The sequence below is a fragment of the Cyprinodon variegatus genome, unplaced genomic scaffold (assembly GCF_000732505.1).
Source record: "Cyprinodon variegatus isolate N-32 unplaced genomic scaffold, C_variegatus-1.0 Scaffold193, whole genome shotgun sequence".
Classification (NCBI taxonomy): domain Eukaryota; kingdom Metazoa; phylum Chordata; class Actinopteri; order Cyprinodontiformes; family Cyprinodontidae; genus Cyprinodon; species Cyprinodon variegatus.
The window spans coordinates 596,674-623,180 of NW_015150646.1; the positions used below are offsets into that span (position 1 = coordinate 596,674).

At 39.0% G+C, this 26,507-nt stretch overlaps 1 protein-coding gene across 2 annotated transcripts in view; it reads right to left on the reverse strand.

Moving 5' to 3' along the window:
- Window positions 1-579: 579 nt before the first annotated feature.
- Window positions 580-26,507, reverse strand: part of LOC107087768 (insulin receptor substrate 1-B-like) — a 61,342-nt gene continuing 35,414 nt past the window's right edge. Inside the window, exons 4-5 of one of the 2 annotated variants that reach the window (XM_015379507.1) lie at window positions 7,332-7,444; window positions 580-3,951 (exon numbers count right to left, since the gene is read on the reverse strand). In XM_015379507.1, the coding sequence (XP_015234993.1) occupies window positions 7,371-7,444 (74 nt within the window). In that variant the 3' untranslated portion in view covers window positions 580-3,951; window positions 7,332-7,370. The remainder of the gene's footprint in view (window positions 3,952-7,331; window positions 7,445-26,507) is intronic. The other variant, XM_015379508.1, reaches the window with a different exon arrangement.

Consider the following 26,507-nt stretch of genomic DNA (forward strand, 5'->3'; position numbering starts at 1 on the left):
GCTCCTAATAAAGCTGCATTGTTGCTCTGTAGAGCCTGAAAAGTCATGTGACCACGCTGAAAGAGTTTGTGAACCTCCTTAAGTAAGCAGACAAACATGATTTTTAGGGTCATGAACATTACATGTCACAAACTACATGTTTTATTTGTATTCCATGTGTTAGACCAACACAAAGTAGAACGCAATGAAGTTCACTGAAAATGACATTTGCCTCTGAATTAAATCCAGTACAGCTAAAATGCATTTATAAGTAATTTGTGTGAAAGTAAATGCAGTGTTTGCAACATAATCTCTGTAGTAGATGATCAACAGTTGTGATATACTGTAGTGGCAGCATCATGCTCTGGGGATGCATTTTTTTTAAGCAACAGTGATTAATTTTACAGTTAAGTTACTATTTTGTGTTGGTCTGTCACTTGGAATCCCACTGCAATACATTCAGGTGAGTACTTCTAACGAGAAAAAGTATGAAAAAAACTCAGTTGGTATGAGTTACTTGAAAAGGCAGTGTTTTGTCTGTCGTGGACATTTCCTTCTCTTCAAGCATTGTTTTTTTTTTAATTATTATTATTTTTTTTATAAGCCTCCAGTCAAAGTCATTGGCAAATTCAAAGTTAAAGCATACATAAGTCTCCAACAGCGACCTTTATCTCAAAGAGAGTCTCGTGAGCCAACTGGGAGCAGAGATATGCCAGAAAAACCTCGCATGAAAACGGTGAAAGAATGCGAAGAAAACAAAAACAAATTACATCTCAGTCTTAAAACCAAGTAAAATCCCCCGCCTTGAAAACTGAAAGTTGTTTCTTGAGGTGGTGTTGGAGAGAGGAACAGCATAGTTCTGTTGCTGCAGTGTTTTGGCACTGATTACAATGTGATGATCAAGTCCTTGGGTCGTGGGACAGAGACCATAAATGCTAACATGTTTACACCAAACAAAACTGAAGGAATTTTGCAAGAACTGTACAGCCAGGAAATAGACACAAAAATAGTTATGTTATATTCTGCTCTGACAAATGTATTAGTGCTATGTGCTAAAATGGGGCAGAGAGACAGAGAGACTAAGATTAAGAAATAGGACAGGCACTTAAGTGCTTATGCATAGTGAAGATTAAAGTTAGAGCCAAGCAAAGACAGGAAAGGAAGGCGATAAAAACAAATAGTCATTAAGGAGGATTTAGAGGCTAAAGTACTTTCACTTTGATCAGTTTGAAAAGAGACTGAGAAAATAACAATATCCTGAAACAATTAGGTGCTCTACATTGCAACTGAGAGCAAATTAGCTGTCTTTATGCAAAACCTCAATGAGAACTACTCCATCTACAGGTGCTAAAATGGTTATTTGCTGACTGCACAAAGCTAACATAATCACGGCTATTGATAGAGACACTGTCCTCGGCTCTGTATACTGTTTGTTATTTAGCATCCTGAGACGATCGGGATTAAGTGAGTGTCCAATAGCACTAATGGGATTGTGTGGCTCTGTATCAGGGGGGTCTAACCCCAGCTGTGGTCAGCAGGACGGTGAACGTATGTCCTGGTACCTGGCTGATATGCTAAACTGAATCAGCTAGCTTAAAGCTTGCGTACAAGCTGCTCCACTCCCTGCTACAAGTGCCTTTTTTTTTTTCAAGCCTGTGGATATGAACACTTGTTTATGGCTCACTGAACAGCAAAAATGAAAGTAAACAGTTAATAAAAAAAAATCAAGAGAGAAAGAAAAAGAAAATAAATGAAACACCTTAATTAGCATAGAGCTAATAGCTGCTTTGCTAATATTTCTCACAGTAGGAAAGAATAGCTAGCAGGTTGCTAGTACTGTATACAGATTTAATTTTAGCAAAAACTCTGCGTTCATGTCATATTGGAGTTGTCATGGGAGACTTCTTAGTTTGTTGAAATGTAGCATTTTTTATTTCCGCACACCTAGAAAAAACTAGTGATTAATAACAAAGTTATAAAGGAGGAACTAAGAAGGTTTGTATCAAAGCAAATTGTCAACCCTCTCTAGCGGTATATGTGTGTGCGCCAAATAAAGGACTTCTTTATTTCCTCACAACACTCCAGCAGGATCTGGTCACTCTTAATTTTAAGAAATTACAACTCCAGATCAAACTCAAATCAATGGGTACCTTTCAGTAATTAGTTTGGCTCGGTTCACTTTGTTGATACCATTTGATGTTTGGGAAAGTAGTTTAATCCAACAGCCCCAAATCAGTATTGTGTCTTAGAAAAAAAAAAAAAAAAAAAACAATAAGATCTATAAAAATTGGCGAAAAACCTACCAGAATGCCATATATTACTACAGGTATTGTTGTTTGATCTGAATGGCTAAAGTAAAAAAAAAAAAAAAACATAGGCTGGAATAGAATATTCTGGCAGGATTTATGTCAGCTTTTATAAATTATAAATTATATTTAATATTAATATTTTTCTGCAACACCCGTTGCCTCTCATGGATTTCCATTTTAAGTTGGTTGAATAACAAGTTAATAGATGGCTCTTTGTGATAGGATACATTAATATCTCCTATCCTTTCACCTTTTGCGGGGTCAACAGTTATAAAGCTATCCAGGGTAGAAAAAAATATGTATATTTCAGTTAAATGCACAATTAGTATAATTTTTAGTAAGTATACTTTGTTAATACATTTTTTGTATTTGTCATAAAAAAAAAAATCATTATTGCATAAAAAAATTTACTTGAAATAAAAAAAAAAGCCCTGAGTTTCTTATCTTAAGGTACAAGTAACGAGAGTTAGCATGTCATTTAATAACATTTATTTAAGGTGATATTTTGAACATATTTTGTTTGGCTATAGCTGCAATTTCACTACATAAAATGTTCTGATATAAGCACAGAAGCTTAAAAACATTCTTGGAAATTATTATCTTTATTTCACATAAAGAATACGGATTTTTTTTACACTATATATAAGGTAGGTGATATTTCCATCCTATGGCTATTCAAGGCGATCCTTCCCTCCCATAATCAAAAGAAGTGGCATTGGTAGAAGTACCCATATCTCTCTCTCTAAACTAAAAAAAAAACCCAGTAAAACCTCTGTAAAAACAAATATCAAAATAAAATACTGCCCCATGTCTTCCTAATTATAAGTGTGAGCTGTCATAATTGAGATGCTCACGTTAAATAAGGAGATTCAAATTTTTCTACCATGTATATTTATAATTTTTTTGTAAAGGGCAGAAATCAAGAAGCACTAAATCAAAGCAGGCGTAATGCTGTCTGAGTGTGGGCATATTTGCTGAAAACAGGGCTGTTTGTAATTATAGGGACTATAAATATTTTGTCTATAAAGTCTGTTGTTAGTGCCCAAGCAATCCCCTGTAATCTACACAGCAAACTTTCCAACCCCTTACATTGATCCTTTATGACATGAACGCATCTGCGATAAATAAAAAAAATGCTTTTAATCTTAATCAGCACCTTCTGCGACTGTAATTACATTAACACAAGAGTGGAATAAAAACACCCGAAGCTTTAGCATTTAGAATGGCTACAATCTGAAAATGAGGCACTTTTTGAGCAGCTATGTATATCTATATATTTTCTTCTTTTCTTTTATACATACCAGTCAACCATATTTCTATTATTTTATTCATTAGAGGTTTAGAAAAAAAAAAGTTCCCCCAATACTATTCTCCTTTCTGTACCGTCCTCTGATTGGCTTTCACTTCAGGAAATGAGAGCAGCGAATAGCTTTTTAAGAATATCATTTGGCACACATCCCTGTTGGTTTGCTCAACCGACCGGATAAATGTGAGGAAGGAAAAAAAAAATGTTCCATCAGTTTATGTCAAAGTGCTTCAGGGTTACGTCCAATCCAGCAGCTCTTTCCATTTGATTGGTTGTCACAGGAGGAAAAGGTGGGGCCTAGAAGCGCTTTGAGTGGTACCAGATTGTCTCCAAAGATGAACCGCTGACATCAGCACTCTGAAGGGGAAAGGGAAGAAACAATTGGGTTAAATACATAACAAAAAGCGGATATACAAATGAAAATAAATACAATTCATTAGGTTCATATGATACATAATAGTTTATACAAGCGTCTACATAAGGGTTCTGGTACAAAGTGACCCAGAAACAGACAAAAATTTACAGTGCGGTCAAAGAGGTTGTGTGAAAAAAAGAAAAACCGTTTCAGAAGAGAAGAGACATAAAGGGGGACAGTAGAGACAGAAACATAGAGGACACCTACTGCTACAGGCACTGACAAATGTGAGCTAGGCTGCATTTTTCAGGCCATGTGACTGGGTGACTCTGGTATACAATATCAAGAGCATACAGGTATGAGTAAAAATGTAACCCAAAGCAAGAATTTAAACAGTCGATCCAGTCATTGTGATCAGAATTGTTTGGAAGGTACTATCACATGGAGTCATAAAGCCATCTGTCAGTCTCACACACAATAGGCCATCAAAGAGTGTTCTGGTACGATCTTTAAAGAACTGACAGTTTGCTGATCAAACTCTGAATGTCAGTATGCCTGCAAAATGAATAAACAGGCTAAAAACAGTGTGTTTGGAGCTGTTTTCTCACACGACAGTGTGAGAATTTTTCCGATCGGACCGACTTTCAGCCTGGTCATGCCTCATGTAGTGTACAGGGGGTAACGAGGGGCGATTAGCCTCCCATGACCACCTTCCAATCAGGAATCATGAGGTCGGGAGAAAATCAAGCATGTTTGATTTTCTCCCGACAGTCGTTGGCAAATCGTGCAGGGCGCATGCGCAAACAAGGATTTTTCTTTTTCTTCTTCCTCTCAGATGTAAACATAGAAGCACGGCAAGGGTGCGAGTGAAATTCTTACATCCCCGTTCTTTCTGCATTTTTTCTGTAAAATTGACAAACCAAAGTAGCCACGTTTGCAAAGCCATGACATGCACAAATTGACAAGGCAGCACGTTTTTCTCTAGTGAGACAGGCTGTGTCTGGATGTCCGCCCTAATCACTATATAGGGCACTATATAGGGGTTACGCCATTTTTAATGAGTGTCTGAATGTCTAGTGGATGAAAAAGTAGTGGACTCAAATTATCCAACAATGCAACTTGAAAAGTAGCGATCATCCGTAGCCAGTAGATGAGCAGATATATTCCAGGATGTTTTGCAAGAGAGCTCCCCTCACTAAGCATATGGGATTTCTTGTCACAGCTGCCCGCTCTCGCCATAGGCTGCCACTACCCCGACAGCGGCAACCAATACCAAAGATGGCGCAGACACCACACGGTGCAGGCGGAGTTACGTGACCAATAGGGAGCTAAACGTAGTGATCCTCTATCTGAGCGGTCAGTTAACTGAGTTCACTATAAGGTCCACTATTTAGTCCCCACTCTATATAGCGATTGAGGGACTTTGGGGTTAAGGCGGAAGTTCAGACATGGCGACACCCTCTCTCTTGTGCTGTTCTCCTTTTGTTTACATAGCCGTTCCGGCCACATGTGCGTGTACATTTGAACAATCACCAACAAGGCTTATCAGCGTAGCATAGGAGCAAAATGGCACCCAGCATCAAGCGGACCATAAAATTTAACCGAAGACAATCAGGACACATTACTACCAAAGACAAAAGCAACAGCCTTTGACAAAGAAATAAGGAAAGGGACTAAACGAGGATTAGTATTGGCCATGCGTTTCTAAATGTGAAGAGCACTTCAAGAGCAGAAGCAGCTCCAGTTTTGACTCAGATGTAGCTATTCTTCTCCTGGTCTGGTGAGTAAAAGCATGAAGTCACGTTTGTTGTTGTAACCGTTTGGTTAGACCTGTGTTGCTATGTTGATTAGATTCAATGTAATGCTACATCATATCCAGCAATGAACCCAACATTACCGTCATGTGAGGTGATTAGCTGCCATCCCAAATCCTCACATATATTCAGGAAATTCTCTTTTTGACACATAAGCTATGACTGAAATGGATAACTTATTTCAGATTTTACTTTGTACGACTGTGGCGCTTTGCTACAGGTCATCTTACTGTAAGGACAATGTTCCGAATGGATTAGGTCTGTCTTTGTCATGTCTGACAGAGCAGCTCCCTAATTTGATGCCGTCATTGTTGTTCATACAATATGCCTTATAACTGTAATCATACTGTCTGAAACAGATTTTACTAAACAGTGACAAGCTATTAAATGGATGCTTTTGAGTGTAATTACAGTGAGTGAAAAATGACTACCCCAGGTCTTTATTTAGAAATGTCCCGTTTCAGAGTCAATGAGCAGCTACACGCAGGATAAAAAGCGACATAAAGATAAGTAGGTAAATGCTAAACTGGGCTACTTTCTGTAAAACGCCATGACTTACAGTAAAGGAACTCCGTCGGTTGTTTGGCCAATCTAAACAACATCACAAAGTTACTAAAGAGACTCAGCTCATAGAAAGCTCCCTAAAATTTCCCAGCAGTTCTCGGCTCTCTAATTGCACCAGGATACCCTATATTTACAACCCTCCTTCTCTCCCAAGTTTCATGCAGTGTGCTATATTTACTCCCCCCCTCACCCTTGGCACAGACGGTGGCCGCCAGCCGATCCTCGGTGGACTGAAGCGGAACAGAGCGCCTCCCTTCGCCTCTGCCCAAACAACATCAAGCTTTAAGACTGGAGGATCCAGAGGAAACCAGGAAAGAATATTTTCAGTATTACTTAAGAATATTTTCCCGCTTAGAGATTATTTTTCTTTTTTTTGGCTATTTTGTCATCTTAAATATGTTTGATCTTAGAAACTGACAGATTACCTCAGTAAATACAAAACGGGTAGAGGGTGTCGCCATAAATGATATATTCACGGTCATATATCAGATTTATGAATATACTTTGACTAGGCCAACTTAAATTCTTTATTTAGAGCCATTCATTCATCAGCCTGGGCTTGGTATGATACTCTCTTTTGATAGCTTTTCCGATCCAATCCGATACCTGGGCTGAGCGTATCATCCGATAACCGATACCAATCCGATTCAACCATGAGTGGGTCAGTAATGGGTTAAAGAAGAATAAATATCTACCTAAAGAGATTTTTTGGGCCAGGCAGTAATAAGATTTTATTTATTCAGGGAAATATAACAGCAGGAATATCACTCTAATAGCCTTTTTATCTAAGAAATTTGCTGAAAATGTTATTGCTGCGTTTTCTTTAATAATCTAAAACATTTACATTGAAGAAACAAGTAAAAAAACAAATCTGTAAAAGGGGCAAATTCTTTTTCACATCACAGGAAAATCACATGGATGATATGATGTGCATAATAATGTCCTTTCTCTAATAAAGACTTCATGCAGACAGATTAAGAAATAAAAACTGCTGACTTCCTTACATGCTGCAATTAAACGTTTCCTCCCCTTAGCCCCACAAATCAAATATCGGCTTCTTGTTTTCTCTTTTGGCGCTTTGCACTTCGATCTTCATTTCCTCGAATCGTTTCACCATCTGTGGGCAAATCAATATAATAATGACCGCCTGCTTCTCTTTGCCTTACTCTTACAGCCAGACTGCTTAAATCAAGAGGTTTGACAGGACTATCTGCCTCCGCAGTCCATGTCTAGCCACTTTTACTGCTCTCTGGCTCCATGTTCCTGAGTGTAATCAGGGTGTGTGTGTGTGTGAGACGTCCCGATGAACGGCTGCCTTAAAAATTGAAAGCCTCCCTGTTCCCTGGTCGTAAATCGAGCGCGTCAGTCTGTCATTTTCCTGCGGCTGCAGCTCCCCACAGGACGAGGCTGCCCTAAGCAACATGAAATGAGTCACTGGATCCACTGGTCACTTTAGTTGGGTACAGTTATATTTTATCTGAAGAGAAACAGAAGCAGACCTAGACTGGAGGTACTGCACTCCATCATCGGAAACAGAGGTAAACACCAGCGATGTGGGGAATCACCGGCAGTTAGCCATTTGTGAGGGAATGAAGGCTACTTTTATGAACCTTACATGAAAAAAAAAAAAAAAAAAAAAAAGAGTTGATTTGTGCTTCTCATTCAGGCAGAAAATTGTGCGGTTCCAACCTGCAATCTGAGACCTGTTTGTGAAAAATATAGACTCCCTCAAACTCTAGGATAAGCCGGCCATGACCTGTGATCCACACGCAAAGATTTCAGGATCATCAAAGGGATCAGGGAGGAAATAAAATCTCTACCATCAGCAGTTTTTTGTTTTTCCAAGGCAGCAATAATATTCAAGCCATTGGACTGCAGCATCATATGGAGTTCCCTTTACAGAGCTTTGCAAAGGTACTAACACTGACTAAGCTTTCTAACACTTCGTCACCCAACAAAAAACTTTATAGCATTACCAAACAGCATCCCAACACAAAAGAGAAATAATTTCAATCTATTTTGGGGCTACAACCAACTTCTGGAGGTTTATTTACCTGCTGCTCAGACCAAAACTAAAAAGCCACATCATCTAAGATGCACCGTTTCCAAGGTGGTGTTAGTATCATGCTGTGGGGTTGCTTTTCTTCCAGAAGGGATGAGGAAGCAGGTTTAAGTTGATTTGGGTTGGAAACCACAGCTATTAAACACAACTAGAGGTGCAAGGGAATAGTTCAGATCAAAGATGCTCATGTCTTAGAACAACTCTGGCTACGTTCACACTGCAGCCTGAGGTGACCCAATTCCGATTTTTTTGCCCATATGCAACCTGGATCTGATCATTTCATGGCAGTCTGAATACACAGATCCGATTTTTTCCAATCTGACCCAGGCCACTTGGCTATGTGGTCCTGAATCCGATAAGAATCTGATCTTTTTAAATGTGACCTGTGTGTGAACAGCCAGATCGGATTCATCCGACCTGAACGTCATTAATACCCAACATAGGTCACTATTATGCGTCTTGCTATGCAGAAGCAGCAAGAAAAGCATTAACCATGGCAGATGATGACGTGGAGAGCAGTATTTATCTTTAACCATATTGAAAAGATTGTGTTTTTATGGTTGGAAAAGACCGCTAGATGCGCTCCGGCACTACCATCCATGTTTACTTCCGGGAAAAAAGAGCATGCTGGCCTGTGACGTCATTGCATCCCCTACCGCGCATGCGGGAAACTTGCGTTGTATGACTGCAGTTCACAGAGGAGATCACATACAAGTCGCATATATTTAGAAATATGAACGGCAACACGAAAAAAATCGGATTTCACAAAAAAATCTGAATTGAGCATCAAGGCCTGCATTGTGAACATAGCCTCTGATAGAGTCTGGATATAACTCTAACAAGGAATCTACATTGTGCTTGTCATCATATCACAATCAAATAGACTGAATCTGTGGTTGAATAAGGACACAACCTGGAAAAATTAGAAGTGATATGAATACTTCTGCAAACAGGGTGTGCTGGGCTACATTAAATCATCTATCCTGGGAGGGGGTGAGATGTGCAACATGAGCTGGAGTCCAGCATGAGGGCAGCGTCAGGAAGGAAACTGGCAACCAGTGGGACAGCTCCTGTGTCGGCTCATTTCATTTCTTCAAGAGACGCCTTGAAGTCTGTCAGCTATAAAGATGTGTTTTGCTGCATTTGGACCGTAGCGCCAAACTTTGGCATACTCTTGGGGTAGCTGTGAACTTTGGTAAAAAAGAAAAAAAGAAAAAACTAGGGTGAAATGACACTCCACCCAAACGGTCTCCCAGGGTGAGCTGGAGTTTGAGAATTCTTTCTTCATGGAGGGCGTCAGCTGCATCAGCTGATGGTTTCTCAACGCTTGGAGTCACTGCCAGAGGTGGATCCTTTTTTCTAATCCCTGGAGCAAATAAAAAGCTCATCATCCTTTTCTTACAGTCACATCACAACTCAAACTGTTTATTTTTCCCACAATAGGTCCTCTTACCAAGCAACAGCCGGTCTTCTGCTTAAGGGAAGACAAGGTTTGTTTCAAACGCAATAATTTGTGTCTGGAAACCAGCTGGAGCCTCAAATTAGCAAGAGAGGTAGGACACAAGACATAAAGACATATAGAAGAGCGGTAGGATGCAAGGACAGAAGAGAGGAAAATAATGACACAAGGAAGTAAAGAACTAAGAGTGATAAGGAACTAAGAAAGGACATGAGGATTTGGGAAGAGCAATACAAGAAAGGAAAGGATGGAAGGAAGAGAGGTAGGACGCAAGGATGGAAAGAATGAAAGGGAGACAAGAAGCAAACAAAGGAATAAAACAAGGACATAAGATGAGGAAAAAAAGGATTTAAGGGAAAATCAAAAGAAGTCTAAAGAGACATTATGTCAAGGAATTTCCATATCCTTCCATACTGTGTTAGGATCCAGCACTCATGAAGATAACAATAAAATAAAAAAGTTCATCTTTTTTTAAGTTGAGTCATTCAGAAAACTTGATTTTATAGTGTAGCCATAGCCTGACGTAGTCCTACTCAATTCTAGTCAGAATATGAGTCTGCTACTGCTCCATAGAGCTGTGATTGGATAGACCTACAACCAATAAGAGCAAGGGAGCCAGCTGATAAATTAAACTTTTGCCGAATCCCGTAGGAAGGACGCCAAAAACATCTTTCTTTTCAACAAATGCCTTGATCGCATTTCTCTGTTCCTCTTTTAAAATTAATTTGCTGTCGATATCTTCTAGAACAGACCTAATAGCAGAATCTACACACCTCAACTCTCAAGCGGCAGCCATTGTTGTTGTCACCCATGCGCGCTTTGGTGACGTGTTTGATTACGTTACTGTTGATCATCTGTCCATCATCGTATAAAGCCCGCCCTGACAATTTGATTGGCCCGACCAGATATTGTGCCAGCATACTCGCGCTACTATTGAGCAATGCCAGACCGAACTTCCCGACCTCAAACGTTGTAGGCGGGACTAAGTTCGGAATGGCACCCAGGCTAATGTAGCCAGTTCCCAGCTCTTCAAAAGGTAAATGAAGAGAGTATGCAGTTCTGGTCATAAAGTTATAAACTTATAAAGCTGCAACAAAATAGCCACCAATCTAAACTCAACAGTATCTACAGTAAGAAAGTGTATGCCTTTGTTTCCACCCGAGGACAAAATGTAAAACTAGTTGCTCTACCACTGATGTCTTTATTTAAAACGGTCCTAGGGTTAAATATCAAACCATTTTATAGCTAAATACATTCATACTTTATCCTTTAAGTCAGACCTCTTAAAGGAAGATTTTGGAGCTGAGGAAATCTACTCTATTCAGACAAAAGTTTAGTATCACATCAAGGTGTCTGGCTTATTCATTCAGCCCAATTAAATCAGTAACGGTTTAGTAGAAATCCCCTGGATCCTTTATGCTTGTGCTTGGTTTACATGTATTTTTAGTAGGTAATGAAAACCGAGCGCTGAGCTAAACAGAACCGGACAACAAAAGGCCTTCGATGTTTGCAGAACCAACAGGAAAGGTTTGTTTGGAAAAGACACAAAAGGAGCATCAGTCATCACCAGAGCTCGCCCACCTCCACAGAGAAAGCAGGAGTCCACCTTTAGGACCAGGAATTTAAAACCTGCTGCCGTTTAGCCGCATCTAAAACACTATGTGGAAGTTGACGAATGCAGCACATGTTCTACATCCTGCCGCATTATATTCCAAAGCATGTTTCTATATGTTGCAGTGAGCCAGCTGCAGTGGAAACCAGATTGTTGGGTGTTGAAAGGCAACTGGTATGTGCTCCTACTAGGCTTTCACACCCACTCTGACCCGTCTTTAACTCTGCCGCTGTCAATCAGACTATAGTAGCACCCTTCTGCAGGCTTTCTCACCAGTTAGGTGTGAATGTGCGGTGTACATTTACATATAACTTATTCCGTTGGGTGGATCATTTGAAACAGCTGAAGGAGGAGACAATGAAGAGATGATCTCACTTTAAATTCTGTCGCTACCTTTTATTAGACCAATGTATCAGGTGAAAACAGAAAATACCAGAGGCTTCAGAGAGTTGTCATCAGGCTGCAAAGATGACAGTGGAACAACCCGAGGCGGGGGGGGTTGTTACGGCACACAGAGGAGCAGGAATGTGTGGGGTCAGGAAGGGGGATAGACAGACTGGCAGATTTGGAGGGGGGTGTATCTGTAGGAAACCTACAGCACCTGAGCCTTATAGTTTCTGCTCTAAACAGCAGCATATGGAACTTTTTAAACGGGATGATGCTAAATTTCACCTCTCTATAATCTGGTTCCTCTCCTTGTTTAGGAATTATGCTCAATCTGAACACACCACTGTGGAACACGGAGGTAGTTGCATCATGCTGTGGGGATGCTTTTCTAGAGATTGCAAAAGACAGCAAGATGACAACCATAGTGGATGTAGTAGTCAGAGCTACAATAGAGCGCTTCAGGCCTGAAGCTGTGAACCATGTCCTGAATGGCCGGTTTGAGATGTGTAAAGCTTTTTCCATCTGCTTCGACACATCTGAGTCAAAACCAGGACTCTGTACAACCTGAGTGAATTCTGAACAGATGATTCAGGTCCTTTGATTCAGGTGTGTTGGACCAGCGAGACATCTACAACACACAGGAGACCGGTTACAGCTGATTGGAGTTCGAGGCTCTGTCAAAGTAAACACCTATATTAAATTTAAAATATATACTTATAATTAAAACTTCATGAACTAGAACTACTTTGCAAAGATGAACAGGCAAAATTTTTACGGTCTCAGGATGTGCAAAGCATGGAGATGCACGCTTCCAAAAAGACCTTCAGCTGAAACTACAGTGAAAACAGAACAGCGACTCTGGTGTCACAACCTCATCCAGTCCCCGATTACAGTCCCCGGCATGAATTAACAGACAAGTTCGGATTTTTTAACTTCTGCAAAACTTCACTTCACTCTCTGCATGCGTCCAACGTGCCCTTACTCACTGTGCCACTTCACTCTGATAGCCAAATATGCACCTAAAAAAGTGCTCTTTGCATTGTCAACCGCTTAGTATCCCCTGAATGCGACTCTACAAAGGGATAGCATGGTAGTCACTTTGTTCAGTGTGAACGCAACTTTAGGACTATTGGCTTTAATGATCAAAACAGAGTCACAATATTTGCTACCACCAAATATTTATGACATTGTTTCCTTTATAGTCTGTATGGTCTGACAAACGCTAGCTTTACTGACTATGTTCCCTATTTTCCATTAAAATAGACTTGACGCATATATCTAAAGGAGTGCTACGAAGTCGATCACTTGATAGACTAGAATGGTTTGATTTTAGTCAGATAGATGAGCCTGTGTGAATGAGAAATCAGTGTTCGTGGATCTCTGCTTTCTGCTCATCTGCTTGGATGATGGTCTGGGCTTCAAACAGAGCTCCCGTTCACCTAACAGAAGCTTTCCTAAAGCAGGTGATTTGATTAATGGCATGTCTGAATCCAAATAATCCAGTGGTAGGATAATTCAGCATTGTAATGCTTGCAATAACAGCCTCTATCAAGCCCATGATGTTAATAAAAGTACAGCATTTTTCTCTGTCTGTTCTTGTTATCTCTCCACTTTTGGGCACCAATGTTAAATTACAAAGGCTACCATCGAATTCTGCCAAAAGTGCTCATGCATAAAAAATAATCATACTAGCAGTTTTATTTAAAAGACAAGCATATAAACCACTCTCTATGGATGTTTTGAATGTTTTATCTGTACAAATTTAATACCATGAGCCCCCCAATACCGCACAAGCATGACTACATGCTCCTTCTCTGTGACCTTTTAATGAGCCTATAGACATGTTGGATGTTATTGTTTACTTACAGAGATTTTGGAAATATGAACAACGCTGGAGGGCAAAAAGTTTGTTTTACGAGCTGAACACTTTAGTCGAACACAGTGGTGCTAACACGATGCAACATTTCTGTTAACAAGATGAAACCAGGGGATGTCAGTATTACTAATTCAGATCTCTTTATGCAGGGGACTGCAAAAGGTACACCGCAAAGTGAATTGTATTTAGCGTAAAGCTTCCAGACCCGTTTCTAATAGTGAAATGGTAGTCTTCAAAACTGGCCGCCTAGTCAGTACAGGAATATATACAATTATCTCATGAACACACCAGGACTTTATACAGCAGAGGCAATACAAGTACAAGGTATACAAGTCATTAGAAGAATATAAATTCTCAGTGTCTGGACATATTTTATCACAGCGATGATTGCATGACCGCTGTGTGCTTGTTGAAGTGTGCCGTGATGCCATCGCAGAAGATGACCAACAGTTAACGGCATCGCTAGGTGTGAGTCTGCCTGGACAAAATATGAGACTATGTGGTGTCTAACATTCCTAGACTAACTATAAATGTTAGTCTGTAATATAAGCCTTCAGTCCAAATGGCTAGACTTAAAAATCTTTAAAAGTTAGCGCATTAGCTCAGTAACTTTACCGCTAAAAATAATTAGAGGTGCTAGTGTTTTTTCCCTAGCAGCAAAATAGGGAGGCAGGGTTTCGAGCATTTGACGTCACGTTTCAACATGTCTCTCTTCTCAAAAGTGGATCTGTTTCTGTGCGCTTATGTCAATTTATGTCACTTTGAGGGTGAAAACAACCTAAAAAAAATAAACCGGCAACAACATAAAGAAAATAAGCCATCTGTGAAGGCTACTTTTTAGGAAATTCCCGCCTCTTAAGACAGTACTCTTTTTTTTTTCCTTTTTTGGTGCTAGTAACATTAACAAACATTTTTAGGCTATTAACCATTCTCTTCAAGAGTAGAATTCTGACTTTGTATGGGAGACCATCTCCGTCATCAACTTAAAATTTCATAAACACAATGCTAGCCACAAAATTAAAAAAAATATATATATGTTTAACTGTAGTTGAAATTATATATATGATTATAAATTTAATTTTCTGTTTTTAATCGTTCATTTGAGCCTCAAGCTAAGGTTAGCTTAGCCCATACAACGTTACAAATGTAACATAAATCATTTGAACACATATAGCCACTGCTGTCAGAGCACATTTATGACTTTGTTTAACTAAGTAAATGATGCTGACTTCATTTAACCAACTTTTTAATCCTTTAAAAGAACAGACGTTAGCATAAAGACGCTTTGCTAACATTACTAGCCACAACTAGAATGAAAAAGTATTGTCTCAAGAGGTGGGATTTCCAAAAAAGTAGCCAATCACAGGCAGTTAACTTTCTCAGCCTGACTCAATCATCAAAATCACAAAAGTAGACATAAGCACACAGAATCATGTCCATACATGAGTATGAGTTAGCAAGTGTTTTAAATGAATCTGCTCATTTGAGTTTTTATGACGTGTGACACCTTTTGGCAGAATTGTGATGTCATACAAGGCTGTTATTGGTTGAGATACACAAAGATGCCTGAGCCTGGTTCTGCTGCAGGTTTCTTCCTGTTAAAAGGGAGTTTTTCCTCTCCACTGTCGCTACAAGCATGCTTAGTCTGAGGGATTGCATCCTAGTCAATTAGTCGATGCAATCAACTGGTTTTCCTTAGATAGAAAACTTTTAATCAATTTGACTGTATGATCTGGTGAACTGTAAAATGCCTTGAGATGACGTGTGTTGTGAATTGGCGCTATATAAATAAACTGAATAGAATTGAATTAAGACGCTAAGGCATCAATGTTTAAAAAAAAAATGCAACAGCTGCATTAAGGTAATAATAATAATAATAATAATAATGGATAAACTTACCCAGCATTAAAAAATAAAACAAAAAATACTTTAATTTTGTGATTTTAATGTGAAAACTAATTTTGCTGGACGATAAACTGTCCAGGAAATTAATGCAAAAGATGATAATATTGTGATTTAGTCTGAATAAAGAGCTCCCACATTGCAGCTGTCGTGTTCAGTTTGAAATCGATAACATCTGTTTTTTGTTTGTTTTTTAAATGTCTCCAAAATCTCTGTCTTGCTTCTCCTCGGTAACTGGGCTCTCATCCTACTGGACACTCGCAGCGCTTAGGGAGCGATAAGGGTAGGGGTGAGTGGAGACCGATAAACCGAATAAAAAACTCTTGTGATCCAGACTCTTCAGTAGAAAAAGAGATAGACAGGCACGGGGATATTGAACGAGCAAGGAAACTTACTTTTTTTAGCTCATTTAAAAATATCAAACAGTTTATTTATAGTTTATTGAGACAGACTTGGAGATAAATGTGAAAGAGTTCAAGGGATTTGAACTAGTTGGAGGCCATCCTTTACCAGCTTGATAAAAAAAGACTTAACTGTCCCAAACAATACCAGTGCTAGAATAAAGGAGCAAACTCCTCCGTCAGTGTCTTAAACAGCTGTGTCTTAACCTTTGACCAAAATACCAAAGATAAGAGTGCAAAAGCTCTATGAGTGCCAATAAAGCTTTCCATTTATCTTTCCAACCTGGAAAATGGATTTTCTTCCAACCCAATATGGTTTTAAACCCAAAGAGGAAAAAGATCTATATAAAGCTGGTATCTTTGCATTGCATAAACAGGCTACTGTCCTGTAAGCTGCCAAAGCACAGCTTGTTCCTGGGTGGGACCGAGGAGTTTTTTTGGTAATGTGATCTCTCTCATTCACATACCACCAGCACACTCACATGTCTCTTTGTCTGCTGATTCCAATCTGTGATGATCTGCCTAAGTTGGTGTTGCCCCACCAGTTCTGCCACAAAAACACTCCACACGCACACTAACACACTAACACACACACACTAAGGTGTCATGTGCAGAGAGGTGATATACGGACTGGATCAGATAAGCAGGTGGGGTCCTCACTTCCGAGCAAGGCCTCTCCCAGAAGGCCGCATTGCCTCCGATCTCTGACAAGAAACACAAGAAGCTGTTGCTCCATCTCAAAGAGGAGAGCTACTGTGTTTTAAATGTTTGCTTGCAAACAACCAACATTTCACCGCAAGCACGATTTCTTTGGTTTGCATGCACGCTCAAACATGTGGAGAAGACGGCAGAATTGAACAGAGAGTGACTTAATATTTTTTCATTCAACTGCAAATTATTACAGAAAAAAATGCCTTTTATGTTTTTGAAAATAAACTTGGTGAGTGCATAAGCATTTGCAGTCCACTGCCCTGCGGGTTTTAGGAGTTCCCCAGCTGCAAAGCACCTTATTCAACTGTAGATAAACAGCATTTAGCAGTAGCTGACGACATTTAGAAGGGAATGTAATCATTTAGAACATCAAAAGTTGCGATGTCTGGCCAGATGTGAGGTCTAAAATAAGCTAAAAAATCAGAGGCCCTGAATCTGGCCTTGGGGTCGAACCGTTGCGTTGTTTACTGTTAACAGACCTGATCTTAGGACCTGTCCTGCATGTTTTCAGCTTTTTCCCCCCGTCTCAGATCTAATTATTAAAGAAAAAAGAACAAAATCCGACTTTCATAATCCAAGCCTTGCCTCCGACCCTAACAAAGTGATGGTTGACATATTGCACAAGTGGTGTGCAGGTTTCCTTGGTATCTCAATGCTAAGGATCTGTCGCTATGATCTGAATTGCTGAAAGCTGCATGACTGAGGACATCCATCAGCAAACCCCTTTCATTTTCCCATTCAAACTGGGCTATAAATACACCCTCACTCCCAGCTTATGATGAGAACAGAGAGCCTCATATACCAAAAGGCCTTCTAATGAGCATTTTAGTGTCTTTCAGCATACTGTTGGTTGCAGAAGAAATCCTTTAATATGTAATCAGATATGTTTGCAGATAGATTAACACAAAATAGAGCAAGCATTGCATTCCGTCTCCTAACATCCTCCCTTTTTACAAACGATTACTGTTGAGTAGGAGATATCTGCTTTGTTTCTGCACTGGAACAGATGTACCCCCCTCCTCACAGAAAAGGTGGAAAATCCTCGAATGAAAAGCAGAAAACTCCCCCTGAATGGTTTGGAACAGCATGTGCGCCTCCCTCGCCTGCCGACCTGAAGTGACTCGGAGTGAGGGAATCTGGTTCAGCATCATCCTGCTGTTTGATCTTCTAGATGACCGTGAGGGGGGGCTGATCTGGGTTGCATTTAGAGATCCAGTCCCACGGGGTTCAGAAGCCACTGCAGCTAAGTGTGTTTTCACGCGATACCTCTCTGGCCTCTGCTCTGATGATGAATGTGTAATTATTAATAGAGAGGATCGAGCTTCTTTCTCTCTAATGCATTCTAGTTATTGAAAAGAACAGCCATATTTAGCTCTGTACTCATTATTACTGAGAAAATGAATAATTCTCTTTGAGCAGAGTTTGGCAACATGTGGCTTCCCAACCGGTGGAGCAGATCAGTGTGTGTGTGTGTTCTGATATGAATGCTGACTGTGTTGGCATGCAGCGGGGAGTGTGTGGGTTGTTTGTCGGACTGTGTGCAGACAGGAGGCTTGGTCAACATGCACAGCAAATATTTATCCAAGACCCTGCAGGATGCTCTGTCAGCTCCTCCTCCTCTTCATCTTGATGAAGATCTTTTGCTGTCTTTTAAACTCCCTCCCAACTAAACTCTGTAAATACAGAAAGTAATTAATTAGACTGAGTAGTTAAACTCATTATTTCCTCAAATTTCTGCTGACATAAATGTTTTGAGTTAGCGTAACATATTCCAGTTTTATCAGTACATTAAACTCACAGCTTTAAATTAATCTGAATTATTTGTGTATTAATCAAGCATGACTTTAATAACTCAATATAGAACAATTAAATTGTAATAAGGAAGTCTTTATGTCGATTTTGACTATAAGTTCCATTTAATGGATGGATGCATTTAATAGGGAATGTTCAATGTTGACGGGTAGCATTTTGTTAAATGTCAAAATATAAATGCTAGAAGGCTGTGTGATGAAATTAACAATATATTAGTGATTTTTTCGCAATATTTAGGTACAAAAAGTATATAAATGGTAAATCTGGCTTACAAGTAGTATTTGGATGCATTTGTGTTTACAGTAAAGAGCAGAGAAACAACTGAATGAATAAATTAAGGTTTTTGCAAAATGAAAATGTTTAACTTCATATAACCAAAAAACACTAGTGAGTAAAATGTTTTTAGTTGCTGTAATGAGCTTTATAAACTAAACTGAAATCTTCATGGAGAAGTACAACTTCATAATAATAATAATAATAAAAAACTGTATTCTCTGATGACTAATTTTAGGTTTATCAACTTAAAAATATTTCGGTAATTGAATGCCTTAAAATTTTTGAGTTCTAGTAACTTGTTCATGTTTACAATGAAGTGGGGCTGCAACTAATGATTATTTAGCAAATTGATTAATTTTTTGATCAATTAATCAATTAATAGTCGGATACCAAAATATTTCTTAAAGAAGATTTTTTTACTATATTAAACCAGGTGAAACTAAAACATTTCCACTTGAGGAGTTCAGGATAGAGCATTTTGACAGACGAAAATGTTTTTTTTTTTTATCTTAAATGCAAAATGTTTATATAATTTTACAACTTTGATATAATTGCTGCTCTAAGTGGATCGCTCTGTCAGCTAAAGGCATGTTTTCTAGTCTCTATACTCCATTTAACGATTGTTTACAAAATTAGTTGAAGATTATTACAATATTAATCCGATAAATTTTTTCAGCCCTACAATGAAGTTTTAGATAATTTTGTGTAACTTTGTTATTGAACAAAATGAAAATAACCTTAGTTTGATCTTTATTTTTTTAAAAGTTGTATCCATCCATCCTAAAATCTTTGTATTAATAAGCTATTTTAATCTCACAACTACGTATAAGAACTCTGCTAAACTCAGTCTGAAGAAATTAAATTCTAACTTCAATAAATTTACATCCATGTGTTAGATGGAGGCATAATTGGCCTCAAAATGATCATCAAGTTGTTTATTGACACAATGAGATAAACATCAGAAGACACAGCCGTATACTTACAGTAAAAGTGAGTGTATATCGGGCCAGTGTGTCATAGAAAGAAAGTTTTAAATGTATTCAGCTACAGTAACCAAACGCATCAGTTGCTGTGGACTCAGAGCAGTCTAAGATAAGTGGAAAAGGCCAGGAGGGATCCATGCAACAAAATCCCCTATCGTCACTCTCTTTCAGATCCTATCTGCAGGCTTACACTGTAAACACAAATGAAAGAAAATGCCACTCTAGCCTCATAAAGCTGACTGTCATCACATTTACATGGTTTGCACGAAACCCTTTGCTGTCATGTAAAGTATATGGGATTTGCTGTAAAATGCCAAAACATACAAAACCGCTGCCTGGTGCAGCCTTCCAGGGAGTTTATTACGTTTGAATGGTTGGACAGAGATGGAGCCTGCTTCAAACCGGAACACGACAAGAAAAAGAAAGAGCAGCCGTTAAAATGAATCCACTAACAGGATGATGTTTACAGACAGGTCATGGTGGTAAACTTTGTAATGTCTGCAACGCTGGCCATGTGGAAAGGAAACATCACGGATGATAGTCGTGCATCATCATTGCTTCATGCAGCTGACCGGATTGAAAACACAGTAAAATATAAAACATAAACAAAAAACAAGGCGCTTCCGGTGGACCTGCCATCATCTGGAAGGAGGCAGAAGACTCAACATTTACTGAAACTTAATCAAAATAGGAAAAAACTTTGCTTTATTAGGTTAATTGGAGTGATTAAAACCCTTTAAATCAGTCGGGGAAAGAATATGGTCTATTTCTCTAAGACAGTCTTCTAATCCAGAGTCAGTAGTAAATACACTCCATATTTAACAACACAATAATGACCTCACAGTTATAGAAAACCCAGAAAAAGTTGTCTTGACTCACTGAAAAGCAGGCAAATCAGGTGCCAGGGTTTCTATGGGAGCTGACCTAATCCCGCCCACTGATTTTGATGAAGATGGTGAAGTTGATAATTACGTTTATTTAAAAACAACAACTCATATCTACTGTATTCATCTATTTATATTCCCCTTTAACCCTCTACAACATGCTTCAAAGAAATCACAACTTCACAATCTCCTTCAATTGCTCTGACTTCAAAGCATAAAAAATTATATTTATCCAAAATGACAGCATAAATAGAAAGAAAAGAAAATGTGTGTTTAGGAAGCTGCAGTAAAGAGGGATTTCCTGTGCTCATGAAGTCTCCATAGCAATCATTAGACTTTATCTCCATGCTAATAGGTTGGTTAAGAGGAATGCAAGATAAAACCCGTCCTACCATTAAAGCATACATTTGTGGAGTTCACTAAACTCTACTTGGACTCTAAAGTGGAACCATGTGCTTTGAGCCCTACAAAGAAGGAGTATGTGGTAAAGCAGCTCACATACTGTTAAGCAGAGTGGATGACCTGGGATGCTTAGGGCCTGTTTCCTTTCCTAAGGTCCTAAAGAGCTTGTTAGCAAGGAAAGTTTCAGGTAGTCTTTGCAAAATCAGGACATTTTAGATGTTTAAATAGATCAGCATGAGTCTTTCAGGAGGATATTTATCCAAAACAAGTCATCAAAGGTCCAGTTCTGAAGAGGATAAGATGAATAAGCAAGGTGCATAATTTTCACAGTGGAGGTGCCAATAAATTTGTCGCTGGTGATTTTTAAAGAATTAGTGGAGGCAGCTGGTCCCACACTTCCCCTTTCATGTAAATGAATCTCATCGTGACGAAATCGCTGTTCTGTTCCATGGAGATGATTCATATTCACGTTTTGCTGATTCACCCAAAAAAAAACCTGTTCGCCTTGGAACCAAACACCCTGTTCCTGACCGATGGCACACGGCAAAAGGAAAAGGAGGACAAAAAGTCATTTAAATCGCCTTTACAAACGCAAAAACACCCAATGTTCCTCTTGGCTTCCCTGTATAAAAAGAAACTTACCAGAAATATCAAACCAATCCATTAATGGCAGATTAAAACTATAAAAGAAATGAATGCAGTAAATAGGCCTTATTCTCTAGAAACCTTTGCTCACTCATCTCCTCAAAATGCAATCTCTGCCTGTTTGTTCTCGGACAGGTATGACTAGATGAGTAAACAAGAGAGTTAGGCGCATTTCATTTCCTCCCCACTGTCAATTTGAAGCTGGTAATGCTCCGCTTAGGGTGCCGTGACGCCTGGAGCGGAGAAGAACATTGTGTTTACGGCCGTGGAGAGGTGGGTGTTTGTGACAAAGAGGCGGTCAGCGGTGTTCTCAATAGAAAACGGACAGGATGCTTCGCAGAAATATAAAGAGGCTCATTAGATAACAAGTGTTTTCATACACTTCTTCCTTTCACTCTACTTTATATTTATAAGGCTCGAAAACATCAATCAGAATTATCAGAATAGTTATGAACGAATGAATGAATGGTTTAAATGTTGGTTTAAAAACCATTTTCTTAGTTGACTCATGTAACCGAAAGCGCATAAATTGAAGCAGAAGCTTATATACCTTCCCCTCTTATATTGAGATATATTGACATGTCCAGCTATTCAGTGGAATTAAAATTTCACCCTTGACAACGCGATGACAAAAACAAAACAGAAAACCATTAAGAAGCAATAATACATACATTAACTTCATTTTCCATACTGTAACAAGAAATTATATTGTTTTTATGAAGTCTCTTAAAACTAGTACAGTAGAGGCGTGCTTCAACGTGGCCGGCATGGCCCCGTCACACCACTGTATTAAAAAACGAGCCACTTGTGCTGTAAAAACCTCAAATTACTACAGTAGTAACTTTATATTTTCAGGACAACCAGTCTGAATTTGTACAGCGTTAACACAGATACAGTGGCATTGTAATGTAGTTTGAGTCTATTAAATTATTATTATCAAATAATAAAGTTCCCCTTAAGTCATCGATAGTTTCCTTCATTTTGAACCTGATTTGGTAGAATTTTATTTATTTATTTTTTTGCTTTGTACATGATTTGTATTGTAATATAATCCAAGTTCTTCGATTTGACTAATCCACCTAGTTTATCCAATATTAGTGTGTTTTTTCTTGTATTGGATGCTATGTGCCTGTGTTGGTGCATTAAGAAGTGCATACAGCTGTCTTGCCTTGAGATCAGGTGGAGTGCAACCATAGCCGCTCTATTTGCTATAAATTGTTCATTTTTAATTAATTAATCAATGTTTTTTTTTAATTGAGACTATAGTAACAGTTGTTGTCATTGGCAATATGGGCTCCAAGAATCTGCTCAAAAATATAATTTATCAGGAATCGGTAAGACCAATGACAAAGTAATCTGAATCAGCATCAACCTTAAAAAAAACTGCATCAGTCAATCTCTACCTTTTACCTTGTGAATCAAATAATAAATAGGGTGGACACTTGGTACGGACTCTGGCTGCAGGTAATAGCACCTCTGTCTCAGCAATAGGAATATTTTTGTGTCTTTCCTGTTTTAAGGAGTGACTGAGGGAAATGGGCACATTTTCCTCAGTCACATTCTGATTAGGCTGCTCAAATTTGAATCCCAATTATTCAGGGTTTCATTAAAAATCATTAAAGGTCATTAACAAAATTTTTAAAATTTTAAAAAATTATTTAATTTAAAAAATTTTTTTTTTTATTAATTAGCATTAAAATTCTTTAAATGTGATTATAGTGGCATTCAAAACGCTTTATTTAAAAAAAANAGAGAGAGAGAGAGAGAGAGAGAGAGAGAGAGAGAGAGAGAGAGAGAGAGACACAGAAAAGAGAGAGAGGGAGAGGGTGTGTCATGGGTACTTGTTACATTAAAATTATTTCTAAGAGCTTTAAAAGAGTATTAAAAAGCGTTAAATTAGAGTTACTCGTTCCTGTATAAACCCTGTTATTGCAATTCACATTTTATTTCTTTTAGTAACTGCAGTAAGAGTTATTCATTTAACTTTTCATTCTGTATTCTCTTTTTGGATTCTTATTCCACTTTGAAAACACCCAAACTCTTCCAGACTCTTGTAGAACCCTGACCCCACACACACGGTCAGCTAAATGCTGCGGTTTGGGAAAAAAAAAAAAAAAAGAAAAAAGCCACCCAGTAAATCAGAGGAAACTTGCATCAAGGCCCGTCCTCTGCAACAGCTGAGGTGACGCAGAGGTGAGGCAGTGCTGTAAAGGTTAATGACCGTTCTCCGGCCAGTAATGGCTGCCTTGAGCAAACACCTCTGCTGCTTTGCCCAGTTTACCAATCTGAGTTACATAAGGTGGGTCGCAGTGCCATGTGATGGCCGTACCTCTCTGTAATCTTTTACAGCATTAAAGTGAACTCTTCACAGAGATGTGTTCAAGTATAGCAATGTATAGGACTATATGTTCATCCGCTGAGGCGCTGGTGTTTTTCTTTAGGATCCCAGCTGGCTTCCTGTTCCCATTTGCACATGCTAACATTGTGTGAGGATTATGCAACTGTTGAGGGTCTGTATGTGTGCGTCCCCCCCCCTATAGCTTTCTCTGCAGGCTGCAAGAATTAAGCAATCCAAATGAAGTCTAAGATGGCCCCACTGCTCCAGAGGTTCTCCATTTTTTCTTGTTTTCCTTTAAAACAAAGATTAAGCTCGTCAAAGCTGTAAATAACTTATTGACTTTAGCTTTTAAGGAAACAATACAGAAAATATCTGTCACAACTAAAAACTAAAGCAAGGGTTATGTTTTGCCATTTCAAGTTTAATTTTAACATGTTAGTGGCAATGCACAAGTATTTGCTTTTCTAAAATTGATCTTCAACATTCCTCATAGTAACAATGAAATATTCACTTAAAAAATTTAAGTTGACAAGTTAAAGTAAACATTTGCGTTAATGCAAGCCTTAAAAGTAGATGTACCGGTAGTATATTTGTTTCTGTATAAATGAGCTGCTTGTTGCTAAGCAACCGTTGTTTTAAAGTTCCTTTGGTTTCCATTCCTCTAAATATTTTTATTGTTATTTTACAAAATTAAAGAAATCTCTCTTATTATATGCAAAAATGTCTAGCCATGCTTTTTAATGCTCTTATAATTTTAATGCCACCAACAGATACCCGTCGACAGGCTGCAGCCTGGTCCCGAATTCCTCGTTTTTCAACCACTTTTGTGGTGAAATAACCCCCCATTCTCTAGCGTTTTTTCCGACTCAAGCTTCTTTTGTGAACATACAGCTTTGCGATCAATCGGAAGCAGTTCCACGCAAATATATCGTAATAAAATATGTCTGACGAAATTGTTTTTATAAACATTTTTTTTAATAAAGCATTTAAAATGCCACAATAAACACATTTAATGAATTTTAATGCCAATTAAGGCCTTAATTTAAACAATAATACTTTAATGTCTTTTAATGATTTTTAATGACCCGCAGAAACCCTGTATACATACATATAAATTAAGGATTACTGCAGACATTTTTGGCTAAAACATATAAGCATGCAAAGAAAGAAAGCATGCATAAAGGTGCAATTAACTGTAGTGTGAGGATAAATTAATAAAACAATCAGTGTGTGACGATTTGTCATTTTTATAGCAGGGTTCAGCAGCTACTCAGAAAGGGTCCTCCAGTTTAAATTGGCTTATCTGAACCCAATTCAAGCAGTCTAATCGGTCCAAGGGTTTACTCAGGAAGCCCAAGCAGGTGGAAAACAAGAAGGATTTATAGTTGGTGCCCCCCCATGAGAACAAATTGACCCAGTCAGTGTGAGTCTGAATTCTTGCTGCGCTGTCATCGTCAGCACTTCAGCCAGCCCCGAGATCAACTCTGACCTCTTCTCATCCCCTGAGCGTCTATGGTCTGATCCATCCGGCCTCGACACAGCTCAAGTGGCAGCTCACGCAACGAGAATAAGCGCCGCCGCACGCAACCTCTCAGATGAGCAGCATTACAGTCGGACAGGCCAGGTACTCGGTCTCCATGTGCGAAGTGGCTCATTAGTGGACAGTAATCAGCTTAGTGCTCCCCAAACACCCACCGGCACTAAGCTCTTTACAGACAAACCCAGTTAGAGAGGTAGAGTTTGACTGATGCCAGGGTTGGGAACACACACACATCATGCCTGAGGCACGGGAGGAAGCAAGGAGGTGGTGACGGCAACTAGGAAAACACCTGAGGCGACGCAGAGAGCAGCTTGATGAGAGGGAAAGACGTTTAGAAGGGGAGGAAAGTGAAAGCTCTGCTTAGAGACTTCACAAAGAGGGAGGGACACAAATAAGAACGAGTGTGAAAAGAGGAAAATGTTCCCTCCTCCACCTCCTCCTCCCTGCACTCAGTAACCCCAAAAGGTCGGTGGGTGGCAACTCCGTTCTTTAAGGCAGCGCCCGACTCGCTCCGAGCCCAGCATACATCCCATACCAGGGCGCACAATTGCTGCTCTGTAGCCAGGATCGCTCTCACACACGGAGCTGGAACATCGCCCGGAAAACACAGAAACACACACTGATGCAAACACACACTCTGAAGATACACCTTCAAACTACTCTGACACCCCTTTCACTTTATTAATGACAGAATCAGAGAAAAATAATCCAATTTCACAATCCTGTCTTTTAATCCTCAACAGGACTTTATACTAGTGCTGAAAATAATCGGATTAATCGATTATTGAAATAGTCGTCAACTTATTTAGTAATCGATTAATCGTTAACTGGAGCATAGAGACTAAAACTATAAGAACCACCCAGACAGACCTGTAATTATACTAAAATAT